Genomic DNA, 20,867 nt, shown 5'->3' with positions numbered 1-20,867 from the left:
TATGTTAACTGGACTTTATAAGCCTTAAGACCCAAATCTTTATGCAAAATACGGTGTAATGAGGTTTGCGGAATGTCTAATTCCAAAGAACCACAAGGAATGAGCAAACCCGTGTTTTCTTCAACAATTTCGCCTACAACAGCAATATTTTCGGCTGTTCTTGAGCGAAGCGCACGGATTTTAGTCTCCACATCACTAATTTGTAACAACAGCTCGATTTTTTTCAGCAATTTCTGTATTGCGGTCCGACCAGGTGCTTCACGATAACCCAAATGAGGTTCGAGTTTTACGAACCGTCTCTGCCAAATTTACACCATTTTTTAGTGAATTTTAATATTTTCAGTCCGTTGTTTAAGCGTGTATCGTTCCATTTTTATTATTGGCGTAGTTTTTACTTGTCAAATATTAAAAAATGACAGCTTTAGAAGTTACATCTACCGAAATAGCGGGCTATTTAAAATAGCACCTGTTATTGGAAAACCCTTTACATGAAACGCCGTTTCAAATTTGCATATACTTTCGAAAATATTCACCGGAACGATATTAAATTTTCTGTGTGTATACGTAAATATATAGTATGTATAGGGTTATTCAATAGGTGCGCTTCAACTTTTTTCCGATAGGGAGGGCGAACGACGCAATATTTTTTATTTTTCGCTTGTTATTTGTAAACTTCATTAGTATACATTTCATCATGGAACGCTACACACTTGAGCAACGATTGCAAATTTTTGCAAAATTTTTTATGAAAATAATCATTCTGTTGCTGCTACTTTAAGAGCATTACGGCCATTTTACGGTCCATTTAACAAGGCGTCCCGTTTTGGGGTTATGTGAAGTCATTGGTCTACAGTAACAAGCCGGCGACGATTTGTGAGCTCAGAGCCAATATTGAACGCGAAATTGCTGGAATTTCGGCCGATTTATGCAAAAGAGTGGTCGAAAACAAAAAAAAAAAAAATCGATTTTTTGAAAGTTCTAACTTACCTTAAACCTATAAATGCTGTGCAAAGTCTAGAAGGAGCCATAAATAAATCACTTTGATAAACACTCAAAACACTCTTTCACTAAATGGGCAGAAAAAATATGTAAATTGTGTATTCAATGCTACAAATAAACTTTTTTCAACCGTACGAATATTTTTCTGCACTACTGTGCATACCACTAGAGCACTAGAAAATCCACACGTGACAAATTACTTTTTTCTTCTATCAAGAGAACACAATACACATACGAAACGTGACGCTCTACATGCGAATATATACATACATACAAATGTATGCTCATAGATTATCATATCCATGCATTTCTTTTTGTAGCTTGGTAGCTTTGTAAAGCTCACATTGTGCCCCCATATATGTAGGCTTAAACATTTGATCGGCCTAGACGACTGCAATCAAGTGATCCAGTTCCACATTTTGTTTTGTAAATATGTATGTAGGAGGTATTCTTGTGACAGTAGCCACTCCAATTCGAAGTCATTTAGGTCAACTTAATGTCGCTGCGCATATGGGGCATATGCATGGATGTATGCATGTATGAATGTACTTGTATGTATGCTTACTAATCTATTTAGATATTGTCATACATACATACATATATTTATCAAGTTGTGCATGCATTAAGTTTACATTGCAGTTACTGTGTACTTAACTTTTTTGTGATAGTTTTTCTTTAATTTTTGTTTGGCATTTTTGGACACTCAATGAGCGCCTTGACATTATTCGGCTTGTTGTGTTTATGCACTAAAAAAGTAAAGTTAGGTTAGGTTGTTGATAAATGGAGTTGCATATACATTAGAGTGGGTCGTTCCCCATGAGATAGGAAAAGCTTTGCAAGGAAGCCTTTGTACCCTACTGATTGCGCTTTTGCTGTAACTGGGGTCGAATCCATCGTCAATGGGATAATTGAGCTAATAAAAAACATGAGGGGGATGGAGGAAGATGCGGTCTCCCTATTAAAGCTGGTGATAAGTTCTATACAGCAGGCGTTAAGACGTCAAAAGTACACTAGCAACGAAATCAAAGCTGGAGTATCCAAAATAGCTGAGCGGTTGGATGTAACGCTGAACTACAGATGTTCGTGGAAGGCAGCAGAAGACGGAAGGGCACTCTGGAACCTCCGAAAGAACACTGCCATCCAGCAAATAATAGATATTCCCACCTCTGCGACGATGAACCCGAAGTGAATGGCAACCAGTCCGGCTGCTCCTGAGAGCTGTAAGAAAGCGAGAGCAAATGGACCCACATGGAACAAAAAAGGACCCCCTGAGAAAACGGATGAAGGCTGGCAGACAGTTACTACGAGGGGAAACCAAAAGAAGCCGGAAGATAAGCTAGGCGGGCCAAACAAAAGGAGCAAGCCGCGAACACAACATGTAAAGCGAGAAGCTGTTGTGATGAAACCCGCAGAAAGCCATAGCTATGCAGATGTGCTGAAGGACTTGGGCGCGAAGATTACGACGGATGAGTCAGTCAAAGTAAGATCCGCCGGGAAATTGAAAATTTACCTTGTAGTTTTTGTAGCAGCATACATGTACGGGGAATGCTACTTGGGAATGCTCTTGCCCGGATGTAATTCTGGGTGGTTCCAGTAACATAAAACCGACCGTCGTGGGATCACTTTGCTCACAGATCATATGCTTGCATGCTGGAACATTTTTGCTGTCTAAAATGTCCAATGGGAGTCTACATCGAACTATCTCTTTGCTCTCTCACTTTTTGAATGATGGATATACCTGTGTTTTTGGATATTTTCAAAAATTAGTTATAACTATTACAAAATTTTGTGTTATCGAACACAAGTAAAATAAAAATCCTTGAAAGGAATTGTGCCGTGTTTTTGAAGAATTTTTAAGAGAAAACCAGCCGATAGCCTAACCTTTATACGAACTTTTTTGTGTAATTTGTGCCACCTTGTATAACACAAATAATCGTTAATAAATAAAAATCGTTGAAAAATATTGAGTTTTCGTGAAACTAAAAAAAAAAACAGTCGATAGCCTAACGTTTATACGAACGTTTTTATGTGATTAATTTTGCGATACCTTGTATAATACAAATAATCGTTAATAAATAAAAATCGTTGAAAAATATTGAGCTTTTGTAAAAATTTTAGAAGAAAGCCGGCCGACAGCCTAACCTTTGTACGGACTTTTTTATGTGATTAATTTTGCGCCACCTTGTATAACACAAATAATCGTTAATAAATAAAAATCGTTGAAAAATATTGAGTTTTCGTAAAATTAAAAAAACAAAACAGTCGGTAGCCTAACGTTTATACGAACGTTGATTATTTTTGCGCCACCTTGTACAACACAAATAATCGTTAATAAATAAAAATCGTTGGAAAATATTGAGCCATATGAACCTCTTTTATGCATATTTCTTGGCAATCATTTTTATTTTATTCTTTTATTATTCAACACTGATTTTCTCCATATATTCTGTCACCTTGTTTGCTGTTTATTGATTTGGCGTTTTTCCGAACATATTTAAAAACAAAAATTCTAATTAATTTTCTCTGCAATTATTTTTCATGTCCAGGTTGATCGCACTAAAAAGGAATAAAATTGTCCAAATTCAAGGCAGTTCAAATAAATATATATTTTTTATATAAAAATATAAAACGCACAACAAACTAAAAAAGAAAAAAAATAATCACGAACCCAAAATGGCACCAATGCCCAGCATGAAGGGCGTTAAGCCCAATGGAAACTTCCTTTACGCCGACGCCGATTCACCGGGTGACACAAGTCCGACGCCCTCAACGCCGCCTTCTAGCACAGGTGAGCTTAAATGACATGACCAAAATAAAGTGTTAAGTTTTTATATTTTTAATTGAAAATTCTTACACATTTTCTTTTAGCAGATGCCGCCAAATCGCAATGCTCTTCCCTATCTGATGGCGAATCATTCGAGGGCTACGGTGAGAATGAAGTGCGCGCTTTGCATCATCGCCATCACCATCAACGCACTGCATCTAGCGCCTCGGCCGGCATGTTGCGCACCGATGTGCCCCATAATAATAGTGACAGCGCGGCCGCAGGTGGCAGTGGCGTTGGCGGTGTGGAATTGGAGTTGGCGCCACATGACAACGCTACGTCGACGCCGAGCAAGTGAGTTTTACTGAAATGCGCCAAATAATTAACTTTTTTTTGTTTATGAATTTTTTTTGATTCACTTTTCTCTTTTTTGTCATGCCATTTTTAGCGATGACGAGTTGAATATCATTCCGCGCGACAATTGGGCACGCATGAGTCTACGTCGCACCACCACAACCTCCAGGTGAGTACAGAGAGTACGAGCACAGAGTGTACACATGACATTCATTTATTTAAATTTTCAATAGTTAGTAAGTTTTGAAGTTGAATAGATACTTAACCAGTCGGTATTGTCTCATGGGGAAAAGATTTTTAGAGGTGTACTACCTAGCAGCTCTGAGCGAATTTGACAGATATGCCGACGTCATTCGTTTTGTGTTTCACAAAATTTAGCTTTAGATTTGTGAAACACAAAATGAATGACTTTCCCCAAAGTTCCCCTCAAAAAATTTTTTTTCTCCTTTTCTAACGAGCAAACCTGGTATCTATCATCCTTGGTATTGTCTTACATGCACAAAAATATGTACGAGTATAAGTACGTAATTCACTTTCGTAATTTATGGTTTGTCGATTGTTTATTTGACATTTTGCCAGTTAGTTAATTAGTTTGGTAATGTATAGCATCGGCCGACAGTCATTTACTTACTCACTCGCTCACTCATTCACTCACTAACTCACAAAGTTAGTGAGTCTATAAATGCCAAAATAATAAAACGCCATTTTTGTAAGTTCATTACAATAAACGTACGAGAAAAGTTGTTTGGCTTTTGTGCTTCCAGTTAATTTTCGTTGAAATTTGACGTAATATTTTAATGATCAGTCTGCCTTACACGCATGTACATATACTCGTATGTATGTATGTATGTATGTAAGTAGGTAAATCCCACTGGAGTTTGCATACCGTTTACTTCATACGAGTACTTGTGTGTACGTATGTACGAGTATATGTGAGCTGCTTACTTTAGTACATTCATGTGTCAGTGTCGTTTCCCCAATATGCCGATCACCTTCGTATCTACGTACATACATACGCATGTGTATTCATGCTTTCGTATACATGTACATATGCATCACTTTTGTATGCCAATCTGTTTTGTTTTTGTTTCAACTGTATGTCTCTTTGTCTGCTCGCTTATTTGTTAAAACATGCACATAAATACATACATACATACATATTTATGCACCTCAGCCTTTTACAAATCCATAACAGGTTTTGGTTTGCATCTCGACTCAGCTTAGACTAATAAAAAAAAACGAAAATTACTTGTTGCTTATTTTTTGTTTGTTTCTCTGTTTATATACGACTTTCTGTCATAAATACTTAAGTAGTTTGTTGTCAAAAGAGTACACGTTTGTCACAACATCAAAGAGCTTTAGATCGTTTCACTCAAAGTGTAGTTAGTGAAATTATGGTAAAGAGCAGTTTTATTTGAATACTCTCTTAATTTTGCTCTTTAATTGTAAGTTCACTCTTCATACGGTAAACTGACAAGCTTTTAACCTGCAACAGAAAATGATCGGATTTTTAATGGAGTAGATTTTGAAGCGCTTTCATGGCTAGAATTTCGCTAAGATATCGGGCTAATTCAACTACCTGAAACTAACCAAGATAATACGACTGTTTCTATACAGAGCTGTCACCTTGAGGTAATAAATACAATACTTTTAGTTATCTGACGAGACACCCCTTAATAACAAGGCACGAGTAGGCACTATGGAAAATATGGTTGGTCTGAAAGTAACCAGAATTTCTTGCTCTTTTGGTTCAGAGTGAAAATTTTCTTATTTCAATTATCTGGCGAAAGTTGATTTAAAAAAAAAACTGAATAGGCATTATTGGCAAGATTGCTGGCCATAAAAGTTGATGGATTTCTGATTTTATGATCAATGACATTTTTTTTTAGGAAATGCGAATTCAAAATACATTCTGCCAAAAAAGTACCAGGAATTGTTTAAATAATTGTTTAATCATCAAAATTTATTTTGTCGCCATCAAAATAGACTCCATTCGAAGCAATGCACCAACATCAAATGCCAACGATTAGTCCAGTCATTAAATCACCTTTTAACCGGGTTCGAAGAGATCTTCTTCAACTCCTTCAGCGAATTCTCCATAATGGCCTCTCTCAACTCAAAACGGCGTCCGCGGAGTGGCAATTTAATGACTTGACTTTCACTTTTGACTGACTTCGACGTGGTTTGTTGGGTTTCGGCTCATGTGGATAGCGCCATTCAGCCGCCTGTTGACTGGTTGGCTCATCATCACCTGTTATGATGCGCTGGATAAACGTTGAGCTCGAATTTACTTGCTCCAGCATGTCTTCAGTCACCTTCTTTTTTTGAAAGAAATTCAACTCTCTTGGAACAAGTCGAGCAGCCAAGCATCTCATGCTCAATTGATGGTGTAAAATGTTGCAAATTTATTCGTGAGACACGCTAAGGTCACGAGCTGCCTCCTCAAACTTAAAAGATGGTTTTCAACATCATTTCCTTGACTTTGTCGACGTTTTCATTCGTTGAAGACGTTGATGGGCGACCAGATTGGTGCAAATCTTTCATGACTTCTCGCCCCTCTGCAAAAGCCTATACCAAACGAAGTCCCGTTCAAAACACAAAATTTAACAATTCCCGATATTTTTTTGTCAGAATGTATTCGGCTAACAAGTTTGGGTACACTTCAAAAGGTTACTTCAAGAGTGACGTCCAGATGTCAGTAGTGAATAATTTCGAGCCGGTACTATTTTTTATGTCATCTTTGACATTTGTCAAGTAGGCAGATGCACAATTCTATATCTCGACGATGTCAACAATTAAAATTTAAAATCACTGAGTGGGTTGACTCCGAGCGTGTGAATACTACGGTACGATAGGGGCCTCTGACAAGCCAAGCTACTAGTATTATATTGGATATAGTAGAAACATCATTCAGTTGTTGGATAGGGCTAACATTAGGGAGGCCACTGGTCAACTGGCCATTGGTTGTGACTAATCAGCCCCAGGCAAGGCTTAATGTTCTCAGAATAAATGATTGTAGCAAACCATATTAAAGATAATTCAGAATGTGTGGCCAACATCAGACCGCTAACCGGCTGTCATTGAATTTGAAGGATAGGCTGATTTGTTGACTCGCCTGGGATGCGAAGCCAGTTCCTTTACGACAAAACTTAGATTGTGTGGGTGACATATATAAGAAAAAAACCAACGCAGCCACTATTCATGTTACTGCGTTGCTGAACACAGACTGACTGGACCAGTTAAGAATGCATGTGGAATCTAAATCCCTGATGACGTGGCAGCCAAAGTTACTCTTACAACTTTTCAGCTATCATCTTTGACACTAATTAAGCATAAACTCTACTTTCCGCTCATTGTCTCTACTTTCCGCTCATTGTCTGCTCTTGCTAGCATCAAGTCCAACCGAACTTTTATGAAAAATGAAATAAATAGTTAACTAAAAACTCGTATGCAAAGCCATCTCTACTCTAGTCTTCATTACCCACCTCCTCTCTTCATTGCCCTCCACACGGTCCCTAAGTGCATCAGCTATTGAGTAAGCAGAACCGGTCAATAATCATTAGTCTGCTGATATTAGTTGGGTGCAAGATATCATAAGCACTTTAAGTGGCTAATTTAAATAGCCACTGCTAATTTTTTCCATTTTTTGTATGAAAGTTTTATATTCTACTATTAAAGAAAATATACTGATTATTTTTTACATTACCTTTATTTATTGCAGCAATCCTGACAGTCTAACGAATCGTCGTTGGGGTTCCATGAGACAGTAAGCAAAATAATACAAAGCAAACCAATTTTTATTAGAAAACATTAAATATTATTTATGCCTAATGCATTACTAAAAATTTTAACGAGCACTTGTAAATAGCTTCCATTAAAAATTTTAATTTATTACTTAGATTTTTTTTATTTTTGATTTATGGTTTTTTAACTAAATTTGCACTGACATAAATGAAAATTGGTTTCGGTCATTTTTTGCTTGATTAAGTATAAAAATATATTTACACATTTTAATAACTAATAACATTAAATAATACTCTGATGGTCAAAATAATAAGATCACTAGAAATTACTAGGTTTTTACTATTTATTTTTTTAAATTCTATTTTTTACTATTTTTTTAAATTCTATTTTTGCATGGTTAATGCGTGACTACCATTCGGTAGTGCGTTGGTTCGAATCTCATTGCATGAAACAGCAAAGTTATAGAAAAAGTTTTGTTTAATAGTCTCCAAATGTATTTCTGCCATGAGAAATTTCCTCATATAAATCATTTGCCGTTTGTAGTCGACTTCAAACTGTAGATCACTCCATTTGAGGAACAACATCAAGACATACACCACAAATAAGAGGAGAAGCTCGGCCAAACACTTAACAGAATTGTACTCGCCAATTATTTATTAAATTTTTTAATCTGCAACACAAACCATACAACTTGAAGTTTTAAAGCTGCACAAAATTCACAAAAATTCAGCAAACTTAAAAAAAAAAACCAAAAACTAAAAATATTTCAACATTTAATTTTTTAAAAATTTCTTATATTATTATTACTTATTATTTTTAAATATTTTCTTTATAATCCATTCAACTACAGTATAATAAAATGTAAATGTGAAAGTCGATCAAAAAAAGGCTTCCAAACATTTGCTTTACATCGAAGAAAATTGTCAACATTGCATGTAAAAACATATTGTCAAAAATCAAGTCGATTTTCAGCGACTTCAAAGTAATATTTTATTGTAAAGGCTATTTCAAAAGACGCGCAGGGGCTTAAGTATCTGACTTATTTGATCCCCTGCAAGTTTTGCACTTTCTTTAGCTATTCCATCCACTGTCTTCCCTCTATGCCTTTATGCCCAGGAACCCAATAAACACAAAGCCTGCGGTTACGAGCGAGCTTGTTGATTGCTTCCATGCATTCAAGGACATTTTTGGATGATACAAAGTATGATTTTATCGCTTTTATAGCCGCTTTGCTATCAACGTAATGCTTAATTCCGCACAATATATGCCAGCCATTTTTGATGCGTCATAAATACATTGAAAATATTACTCCTCGGAACCAAGCTTTTGTGCCATGGTGGATGGCAATAACGGCCTTTAGTGGTTTTCCAAAACTCATAACTGTAACCATCTAGTCTGATTTCACTGTGGCATTCCCAGTCTAGAGGTAAGGTGTTCGGTTACTTGTAGCCGGTGTTAGGTTGAGGGTAGCCTCCAGAGGTGCCGTTGGAGTTGATTTCATAGCTCCCGTGATGCAAAGCGCGGGGAGTCGTTGAACTTTTAACGATGGCCTGACATATGTTTTCTTCCTTACCGCCTTCCACCACATCAGTATGCCATATAGTACGAGTAATATAGATCTAACAATTGCAGTGTAGCACCAGTGCATAAGAGCGAGTGATAGCCCCCATATGCTTCCAAGCATCCTTTTACATGCGTATAAAGCATTTGTGGCCTTCTTCACCCTCTCCTCAACATTGGATTTTCACGTCAATTTATTATCCTAGGTAGTTGGTGCAGGATTTCAGCGACGCCGTCAGAGACGCCGCTGAGTGTGGATAATGCCCATGCTGGGACTTTGTACTTTTTTCTAAAGAGTAGTAAGTCCGTTTTTTCAGCATTGATGCTCAGGCGAGCATTGCTGGCCCAGTTGTGTATTTTTTTAAGAGTGAGTATTTGGTTTACGTCTAGCAGCCGGAGAAGTGGCGATAAGATACCCCCCTGAGAAGTCCCTCTGCGTGCTTCCCTCGTTGAAATAGCCTCATCCCATTGAGAATGAATGACGTTAAACTAATCGGCCTATAAGCTTTCGAGTACAGATGACCATTTTTACCTGCTTTGGGTATAAAGACGACCCTTGCTCGACTCTGCAATTTGCCGGTACATAGTTTAACCTCAAACATCCCTGGTAAATATTCTTCAACCATGGTATTACTTAACATGAAGCTTTTTGTATCATGGCCGGAATGACACCATCTGGTCCAGGCGATTTGAAATATTCAAATGAATTGATTGCGCAATCCAGTCTTTCATGGGTAATTGCGTCTGTTTTGGTGGATCTCACTGTCTCCTGGCTGGATCGTCTATTCATTCGGACGATTATTTCCACCACAGAAAAAACACGAAATTTCCGGTATGTTGATCCTAAAGATCGCCCATTTTTACACTAAGTTTCAATAATTTGAATGCGTGAAAAATTGTACATGATAAATGTCGAAGATGTCATAAGAAAAAGGTACCATCTAGGAATTATTCACTATTGACATCTACATAAGTAGGTGTCACTTTTGTGAAAACCCTTTACTAAAATTTAATGAGCTACAAAAACGCGTACCTTAAAGTTTTCTAAAGATTCTGATGGAAAAGTCGAAAATTTTAATGACCATTTTTTAAATTTGCTGAATTTATATTAATTTTCTACAAAGTTTGACGCTTTGAGTTGTAAGGTTTTGACTGTAGAATGCAGCACACTTTTACCAAAATATAGGTAGGTGAAATGGTTGAAGTACCACACTACAACATAAAAAATAAAATAAATTAACACAGGTGTGGATATAATAAACTATATTTAATTATTGTTGTTATGAAATAAATATAATAAACTATATTTAATTATTTTTACTCCTTTTGTACCTTTTAAATCTTGCAAATTATTAATTCCATTTTACTTCAACATTTGCGGCTATCTAAAAAATACGCCAATATCTCTAAGCCATCACATTTAGCAAAAATCCAGTCGAGAGATGTGATTTATTTGCCACTTTTTCCAATTTTTCCACTTTTTAAAAAAAATTTGCAGCAGCACCTTTTTTCTGCTTTCCCATACTTTCCTATGTATGCACCTCCTTATTATTTAATTTTCTTTTTCACTTGTGTGTATGTATAAGTATTTGTACTTACAACGCTGCCATTGGCATTTCAATTACCGCAAAAATTTATGCTCATATAAAAATGTCAAAGTGTTTTCCCAATTTTGCTCCTTCCCTATTTAAACTTGTTTTTGTTATTGTTTGTGCGATAATTTCTGCTTGACGACGATGGTCATGGCGCAATTTCCGGCTGAAATTAATAGCCAATGCATTGGTCAAGAAGTATCATTGCGCAATCAAAGCCAAGAAACGGTATAAATGTGTTAGTGGTATGTAGTTGTTGGCAGCGTCTAACAGTACATGGAAGAAAAAAATAACAAAAAATGTTTCATGAGCAAATAGCCAGCCAGCTAGTAAATGTGTTACATATTGAGCTGTGTCTCGTTCGCAAATGTTTTAAGCCAGATTAATTGCCAGCGATTAGCAGTCGCGCCCATAGAGGCGCACGATGCACTGCGTATGCCACATATTTTTTTTAATGAAAGCGTGATAAACGTACATATGTATATATATTTTTCATTTGAAATGGGTTTGCGGGAATTGCTCATGAAAACTTCAAATGATTTTGTTTATATTATATTTCGATGATATCACAATTGGCTGTTATTTAAAGAAACGACTCTATTAAAACTAGTTTATTTTACTATATGACTTGAGAGCTATGTGAGCTATATACATATTTTCAAGTTTACGAAACATATTGAGGTATGTCAAGGTGGCGCAAAATTAATCATCCATTTTTTTTTTATTTTTTTAGTAATTAAAAAAAATTTGTTTGAGTGTTTGAAATCTTTATTTAGACCTTCACGCGCTCTATTGCTTGTCTGTTATAATTAATTATAAATCTTTCGAGAGGGTGATTAACTGTGTGCCACCTTGTGTTAACATTAGAAGCTCTGATTTGATGATTTTATGTTTGCAATTTATTTCAATTCATCTAATTGTCAAGATTTGCTGAAGTTTTATAGTAACAAATTCTGTATGCAAATAATAATCGGTTTCGGATATTTAGGGAAATTTTAACAAATATCTATTTTTTTCTTTATTTAATTTTAACTAATTTGTTTTTAACAAGTTGTATTAAAAAAATGCAATTCATTCTATAACCAAAGCCATATAAATTAAATTTTGAAATTTTGTGCAAAAATAAAAAAAAAATTAAAAAAAAAATTTTAAAAATTTCATCAAAATTTGAGATTTTTTATTCGAAATTAAAATAAAAGAAATAAAAAAATTCAATTCCTGTACAATAAAGTGCAGATGCGCCATTTCCAAAAATTATAAATCTTTGGAGAGGGTGATTAATTTTGTGCCACCTTGTAGTAAGCTCTGATTGATTTTTGCAATTTATTTCTGTGCAATAACAAATTGTGTATGCAATTAATAATCGGTTTCAGATATTTTCAGAAGTTTTAGCAATTAATTTTTTCTTTATTTTATTTTAACTAATTTTTTTACAAAAATACAATTCATTTTACAACCAAAGCCATATAAATAAAAATTTGAAATTTTGAAATAAAAAAAAATCCAAAAAAAAAAATAACAAAGTGTTAATCAAAATATACAATTTTTTATTAGAAATTAAAAAAAATTTTTTTTTTGAGTATGCGGTTTTATAGCCTATTCAATTCTACTAGTATAATAAAATACAAGTTTGAAGTGACTAAAAATGTTCAATGACTTAAAAAAATTTTTTTGCAGACGCGAGATGGTTATTTTCTTCCATATAACGAATGCTCGAAATTTTTTTTAAATAGGTATGATAAGCATAAATGGCTGGTTTAGAGATTCCTGATATCAAAAGTAAAGACAAAATACACCTGCTCAACAAGCTTTGTAAAATTATATATGTTTCCGGATTATTCACATTCCGAGCCACGAAAGCGTTGCACATTCGTCGACTGTACAAGGAGGGGTACAAGGAGAGTGGTACAGTAAGTCCCGGAAAAAATTAGTTCATCATAGCACGAATCAAATAGTCGAAGGATATTTACCCATAATCGGAGGACACCTTCCAGTCGAGTCAGCAGGCATCTCTTTGACTAAACCGACGAGATCTCGGACCAAACACGACTGCAACTACTTAATTGGACAGTTATTAAACGACATTTATTCGACAGACTCTACCTACCTTCCTATACTACCGACCTCCGAATGCGGTTATCAGAGTCCAATCATTACCCATTACAGATGACGAGCTTCAGCTGCCTTGTGCGAACCGCGTAACTTTGGCTCAATTACGGTCTGGATATTGTGGTAGGTTAAATTCCGACTTATCTAGAATCGATCTCGACATACTCAATATAGGTCCGAAATGTGAAGGTATCCCGTACGATACTAATATAACTATCTATTTACATGCCCTCTCAAACGCACTCACATAACACCACTTTCCCTTTGGAACCAACCTATCGAAAGGCCATGTTTCCTCAGCCCACTGTTGGATGAATTAGACGATGTCTTTACCGCACTGTCAGGGCTTAGAAAACTGCTACTACAGCAGCAAGAAAAAAGTGAATTCGTTAGAAAATTCCCTCATTGACTATATAGCATTTCAATCCTGACACATTTGTAGAGAAGTGAGAACCCCAACCTCAGCGAAAGTATTTCGTTCACTTTAGTCGAGACTCGTTGCACGAAGAACGATGTACAGACTAAGGAAGTCAAAAATGTATGATATATACAACTTCTAACGAAACATTGAATTATTGGTTATATGACTGCTAGGCTTGGAACCTACCGTCGTCGGCATAGCGATTTCTTATGCACTTACTGTAGAAATGACTGGTAACACTAAGGACCCTTGTGGTCTATGTGAGATCTGTACAGATCGGCCAGATATCCCTAACCTAACCTCTTGTAGAGATGTAGAAATAAGGAAGTCTTATATTTCATGCAGCACTTCCTTTGGCAAAAATCCCGCACTTTAAAGAATACGCCTCAAATTTCTGGGAAATCGTTATGTGGATGATCTGAACAGTTTAGGCACAGCCTCGATGGTGGGACTGAATGAATCGTCGAATGATCGCGATTTTTAAGGGAATATCGAGATAGGATTGATTGAAGTGATTCCACCACGGCATCTGTGGCCACCGAGTAAATACTTTTCAAGAGGAGTCCATCAGAGAACAGCCCTAGACTATGAATAGTGTTCTTTAGAGCTTGTAACGTTGTCGAGAAATACTATAATATCTACTTGTATCTAAAGGGTGAGCAATTTAAAGGTATCGGATTTTAAATTGAAATAAACAACGAAAATTCAAATTGAATGGACATTCTTCATTATTTGGTGTAGACCATTCAAGACATTCATTTTTTCAAAGATAAACGTTTTCAAATGTTGGCGGCAACTGCGTCGTAATTCGGCCATCCGTAAACACCAATTTTGAATGACTCGCTGGAGGATTTCGGTCGGTATCTCGAGAATAAACTTTAGTAATGTTGGCTTCCAATGCCTCACTGGTTTATACACAAAGCATTTAGACCCCCACAAATAAAAGTCCAAAGGTGTGGTATCCCTCGATCTTGGTAGTCAATCCACTGGTCCGAGACGAGAGATAAATTGCTCATCAAAACGACGATGCAGTAAATCCATTCTTTCATGGGTTGTATGGCAAGTAACGCCGTCTTGTTGGAACCAAATGTGATGGAGATAACGGGTTTCCATTTACGGCGTCAAAAAGTCGTTTATCATGGCGCGTTAGCGTTCGCCATTCACTGTTACATTGGGGCCAGCTTCGTCTTTGAAGAAATATGAGCAGGTAATTCCTCCAGCCCATAGGCCGCACCAAATGGTTGTTGTCAATGGATTTAATGGCTGTTGATGTATGAATGGCTTCGGGTTGCTTTTCAGTCCAAATACGGCAATGCTGCATATTGACGTAGCTATTAAGCCAAAAATGGGTCTCATCGCTGAGAACCATAAGTTGGCCTGAGCGCGCATTGAAAACTTTTCACAGAGCCTTGATTTTCCTAATACGATTGTACGATTTGTAAATGTTGCCCAGGCGTAAGTCTTTCCATGAAGAAATGTCAATGAATATTGAAAAAAATGAGTTTTAGTTTGACAATAGTCACGCGTGATCCCCCTATTTGAAAAGGTACCTCCAATCCGATCACCCTTTATTATAAACATTAAATAACAAAATATCTTCCCTATTTAATTCGTTACTTTTCCACGCTTGCTGAAGAACTGCCCCGCAGCGTGCAGCTCATTGGAATTTAGAACAAAACCATTAATTCGCCATTGCATAGCGAATTTTGTGCGCCACTCCTCTTCCTCATGCTTCAATCTAGTATAAAGAGCTAAGGCTGCTGAGCCACAAGCAAAGCAATAACAGAAGACACAAAACTTCTCAAGCCATAGTCATGGCAGCTTGGCCCTTATGTTTTGCTTTTGCCGTTGCCAGCTTTCATTTTGCCTGACTATACTTTTGTTGTGTGTAGTCCAAAACCGGTTGGCAAGACTATGAAAGAACATTTAAATTGTGAGAAGAGTCAAGGAAAAATTTAAATGTTTCACGAAAAAAAAAAATACATAACAGCAAAGCAAAGAGTAGGCAAAGAGGCTGAGTGAAGTTATCGAACTGCCAAGCCAACAAAAAGATCGCTTTGTTCAAGTGCAAAGTTTTGTAGGAATTGAGCGGGAACCGTATGAACTCCCCTCGCCGAGCAACACATCAAGAGCTGCATTCGAAGAATCAGTTAACAACGGACTTTTTCCCGTAGGTCTACACGCTTCGTTGGTTCGAATTTGTCGCGTTGCGTAGAGGTTGCAGCGGCATGCAGCTAACTGATGATGGTGGTGATGAGGGTGACGACGACGTTGATTGCGTTAGCCGGGCTCAACAGGCTGTTGCATGTACTTGGCTGCCATGCATTTGGTTGCTGTTGTGGCAATGCAACACATTTTTTTATTTATTTTTGCTTTGTTGTCTTGCTTCGTGCATTTGGCACCACAATTTTTGTGTGTGTGAGTGTGCGGTTTTGAGCCGACATAAACCACAACTCCAGCAACGTCACCAATGCCTGTGAGCGTCATGACTTAGGAATGCGAATGTGCGCGCATGCGCTGCTGAAACCCGTCGCGACTATGTAGCTGTTTGTTGAACATGGCCTGGTGATGGCACGAAAGTGTGACGGTTGCGTGGTAGCTGGAAAATTATTGTTTGGTTGCCCGAGCGCTGATAGAAATGTTTTTTACTTTTATGTTTTGTGTGGCAGATACCAGTTTGTGTGGCTTCTTTCATTTCGTGGTGACGCATTTTTATGCGGCAGCTTCAAAATATCACATATTTATGTATTGGTGTATCATTTTTACTTTATTTTCTGTATTTTATAAAACATGATTTTATTCGAAGTGATATCGGAAATTTTTTGGCGCGATTTTTCGAAGAATTCCTTATAACTTACTTGAGTTAAGTTGAGCTTGGTTGGATGGCTAACCGCAAGAGGCAAACTTATAGCCTGTTTCCACTGAGCTTCAACCACAGTTTACGCTTAACTGCATTCTTCTTAACTTATCGTTTTTGAATGCGAACTGATATTGTTTTTGTATCAAAGCGCGTAAATTCGCTTTTAGGACAGAGTTAAGTCGCTTTGGCTTAAGAAAAAATTTTAGTTGTGTTAACAGTGTTGTCATTTTGCAAATACGAGGGCGTTCAATAAGTCCCCGTGTTAAAAATGAAGATACCATTTAAAAAACAAAAAAAAAATTTATGTTTTACATAGTCTCCTTCTCCCTAGATACACTTCTGCCAACGCTCCGGCCATTTTTTTAACCCCTCCAAAAAATAGGATTTGTCGAGCTCTCCAAAATATGCCTCTGTCTCGGCGATGACTTCTTCGTTTGAACTAAATTTTCTTCCCGTGAGCCATTTCTTCATGTTAGGGAACAAGAAAAAGTCGTAGAGAGCCAGATCTGGTGAATGCGCGGGGTGCGGCAGCAATTCATTGCGTTTGGCGGCAAAAACTTCGAATGGATGTGCTGGTGCATTATCGTGGGGAAACAGCACCTTCTTTTTCGCCAAATGCGGCCGTGTCTCCTTCAGTTTTTTGTGAAAGCGGTCCAACAAGTCTCTGTAGTATTGTGATCGTGATCGTTCTTCCTTTTTCTAAGAAAATCCCGAGGATGGCGCCGTTCGCATCCCAAAAAATCGTTGCCTATGGGACTGTCTTCGCCTTCTTTGGAGTAGATTCACCGGGAGGAATCCATTGTTTTGATTGTTGCTTAGTTTATGGTGAAGAATTCAGGTGACAACTCGACGCTAAAGTTCCTTCGGATCTCGCTTAAACTGCTCCAAACACTGCTTCGAAGTTAACAGCCGCATCCGCTTGTTGTCCATCGTGAGCAATCGCGGCACCCATCGGACCGACCATGTTTTCATCGCTAACTTATCATGTGAACTATTAATTACCGTTCCGGCCGACCAACCTATGACCTCTGTTACCCCTCTCACTTTCGTTTGTCGTTCAGCGAGAGTCATGTCGTGAACTTTTTGAATGATTTCCTCAGTAACCACATCTGCCGGACGCCCTAGTCACTCCTCATCAAAAGCGAATGTGGTCATAGATTATATATTTGATCCCTTAATTCTTATATGGAACAAAGGACCTCATAGGGCCGCACAGGGATCGAAAATGGACTATTCGGTATTTGGATAACAAACGGCTGGCTACGGGTCAATAAAAAATTTCCGCATTCGGCAAATACCTATGCCTGATAGTTCCTGAGGAAATTGAAAACCCTGCAAAAACCAGATAGCTGAGGAATAGAAGTTGAGATTTTTGCACCTCCTTATCATACATGCAGCTCCTGCAGCGGGTATTCTATGTTGAGTCTTGTTGCTGAGTTTCACCGTATGGATTCTCACCATTAGTGTGCTGTGTGGGGCTCTGTTATCCCCAGAAGATCCATTAACCATCTCTGATGCACCCTTTGCCTAAAGAACACAGCAACTCTACAATTCAATGCTCAACGCGCGCTGCGCTGAATCAAAGCCCACCTGGGCAAAAGCAGATCGAAGGTAGCTAAAATAACTCGCAGGTAGGGGAAGAAAGAACTTACGGTGCGCTACCCAGCCTGCAGTTTTCTGTTACATTCCTGTGATTGGCAACTCATCCCAGCTTGATAGTGAAATATTCAGATGCAGCTAAAAGCAAAGCGAGGCATTCCCCGACTTAATTTCGATTTCACTATCAGAGAGTCTTTAGTCTTGATTGCCGCTATAAAATTTACTTTTTTTTTGTACACACTTTTAGTACCTACCAACTTAATGACAACAATTAAAAAAATCATTATTTTAAACATTTCAAATTTAATAGCCTCCAAGCGTTTGAAAATTGCTGCCAATTGCCAATTGCCAATTGCTAAAACGCTCAGCAGGTTAATGAGCTTAGAGTAGTAAACTTGAAATGAGATACGCCGAATAAATAGCTTCGTGCAAGCAACCAAGCCAGCTTGTGCAACAAAGAAGTTCGCATTAGGCGACTTCAAGAGCCTCATGCACATGCAACTTGTGTGCTTGTGGCACGCCAAAGATGCTGGGTAGAACATAAAAGTGAGCGGGTTATAAATGCATTATTTCAGTTCTAACAAATTTCCCTCAGTAAGTGCTCATTAAAAAATTTTATATGTAGAAGTGAACTTGTGGAACAGCTTGTGACAGGTAGCGCAAAAAGTAAACGAACTTTGAATGCCTCATTAATTGACACAACTACACCAACGCAACAACAAATTCCCATCATTAACTTATCATTAAATGGTTAGAGGCTAGTTTTACCCGTCATAGGTATGCATGAGAAATTAATGATGAGTAATGATTGTGACCAACCACAACGAATGTGTTGCCTTAAGCTCAAAATATTTCAACTGTTTGTTGGCTTCGTTCTCACATTTTAGTAATCTGGACGCGGTGCCGCAGGAACATGCAACTTCTAAGTATAAAAATTACGGAAAAATACTTTTGGGTATTTATGTGCCGTTCAAAAATTAGGAAAGAAAAATTCTAGAAATTTGGGTAGAAGGTGGCGCAAAATTACTCACCCTATCGGAAGATAAAATATAAAAAAAAAAAAACAATACCGTTCGTTTCGGAGTTGGCTTAAAACTGTAGGTCCCTCAATTTGTAACAGAAGTGTACGCGCCAATTATTTATTTATTTATCGGAAGATTTATAATTTTTGCAAATGGCGGCGTACATCAATCATTCTTCACACTTGTGAACCAAAAAGCTGCAGTATACCGACAAGCAAAGGAGCGCGTAAAGGTCAAAATAAAAATTTCCATCATTCAAAATCTGTTTTTTTATTTAGTAAAAAAGTTATTCGAAAACAAAATTGGATGATTAATTTTGCTCCATCTTGTATATAATTGTACAGTGGTGTTCAAAATAATAGCAGTGTGCCATAGTGCCAAGTTTTGATGAATGCTCGATTTTTTGCATATATGTACATAGAAGAAAATACGTAAAATCGTCAACAAAAAAAAAAAAAACAAAATTAATGGGAATTTTTATCAGAATTGCTTTTCAAATTTTGTCTAAAAGGTTGGAAATTTTGATTTTTCGATTTTTTTTAAATTGCGCACAAAGTGCAAAATATTGAATTATGTGGTTTCTGTTGTAGGATGAGAGTAAGAACCCAAAAAAAAAAAAAGTATTCATGTAGTCAAGTTGTTTCAAAGCCGTTGGGATTGCTAGGACTTTTAAAAAGAAGCATTGCTGACTTTCGAAATCCTCTAATCCTAAAAAGTCTGTACACTTCTTTAGGAAGCAACCACTTTTCTGATTTACAGATTTGCCAAAGAATCTGGAAAATTCTCACAGGACTACCTTTATCCTTGTCTCTATTCTTTTCTATCTCTTTCTCTGATACATTTCTCCTTCCCTCCTTGACTATCCACCCCCTTTCCAGAGCTTGAAATACAATGGGCCTGAGTGTTTTAGGAGTCACCAAATCTTTTGGTCACTTTTCTATATTGAAGCGGTTGATTTAAAAAGATCTTACCGAGCTGCCCATGTCTGTGGTTAGATCTCTGCATTGTGGCCTGAAAGCTAATGCCATTTTTTTTCATTGTTTCAGTATTGCGTTGGTTTCGTTAATCTATTTTGATTACTGACAGGGTAAGCGATTAGCCTGCTGCTACCAGTCCTAAGTATTGGGAATGCCCACCTGTCGTTGCTTAGAAATAACGCCTTCTTACTACTTTGAGCGCTATCTGTGTTTCCCATTTTTCTGGCAGAAGGAAGGAAGAAAGGAAGGAGCTAACGGCATACTTTCTTCGAATAGGAACACCAGATGCAGTTCTCCTTTTACTTCATATCGGTTTCAGTAGGTTTATAAGTCCAGGAGACAGTGTCAATACAAACACATTTAAACTTACCCTCTTCTCCTCTCCGTCATGAAAACGCAACATAGCGGCGTGCAGGAGCTCCGAAGGCAGTTGTAAACGCTTCACTGAATAAGCCAACTTCAGAGGCTTACCAGGGGTAATTCCATTCTTAGAAGCAACTTTGGAATGGATGTGTTGTGTCCGAGGCAAACTATTGAGAAGATCGGTCATAAACTTACCACAAAAGTCGTGGAACGAATGTGCTTTAGAATTGAAAGGGTTCAGCACTCGAAGTGTAACACACTCCAGAAACCTCAAACCGCTCGCGTAGGCACGCTATGAAGGAACGTTGTTTTTTAGCCATTCTTGGTTCATTACCAACAAAAACTTTATTTACGTTAAGGTGCTCGAGCTCACGAACAATCGCTGGTTGTGATTTTCCAGCCAAATATAATGCAGTCACACTATTGCGTTCGAAATCCTCCCTTGATTTTCTTTTTTCGCCTTTACTATCGGCAAAGTGCTTCCGCGCGCTCATAAACAATAC

General features: G+C 37.4%; 1 protein-coding gene across 1 annotated transcript in view; it reads left to right on the top strand.

The window, feature by feature from the left end:
- The window catches only part of LOC129242144 (uncharacterized), a 228,347-nt gene that overhangs the window by 63,886 nt on the left and 143,594 nt on the right, over window positions 1–20,867 (top strand). The window contains exons 3-6 of the mRNA XM_054878706.1: window positions 3,546–3,787; window positions 3,868–4,117; window positions 4,212–4,286; window positions 7,839–7,883. Of these exons, the coding sequence (XP_054734681.1) occupies window positions 3,673–3,787; window positions 3,868–4,117; window positions 4,212–4,286; window positions 7,839–7,883 (485 nt within the window). The 5' untranslated portion in view covers window positions 3,546–3,672. The remainder of the gene's footprint in view (window positions 1–3,545; window positions 3,788–3,867; window positions 4,118–4,211; window positions 4,287–7,838; window positions 7,884–20,867) is intronic.

This window comes from Anastrepha obliqua, chromosome 3 (assembly GCF_027943255.1).
Source record: "Anastrepha obliqua isolate idAnaObli1 chromosome 3, idAnaObli1_1.0, whole genome shotgun sequence".
NCBI lineage: Eukaryota > Metazoa > Arthropoda > Insecta > Diptera > Tephritidae > Anastrepha > Anastrepha obliqua.
This window is presented reverse-complemented; position numbering and strand designations above follow the sequence as displayed.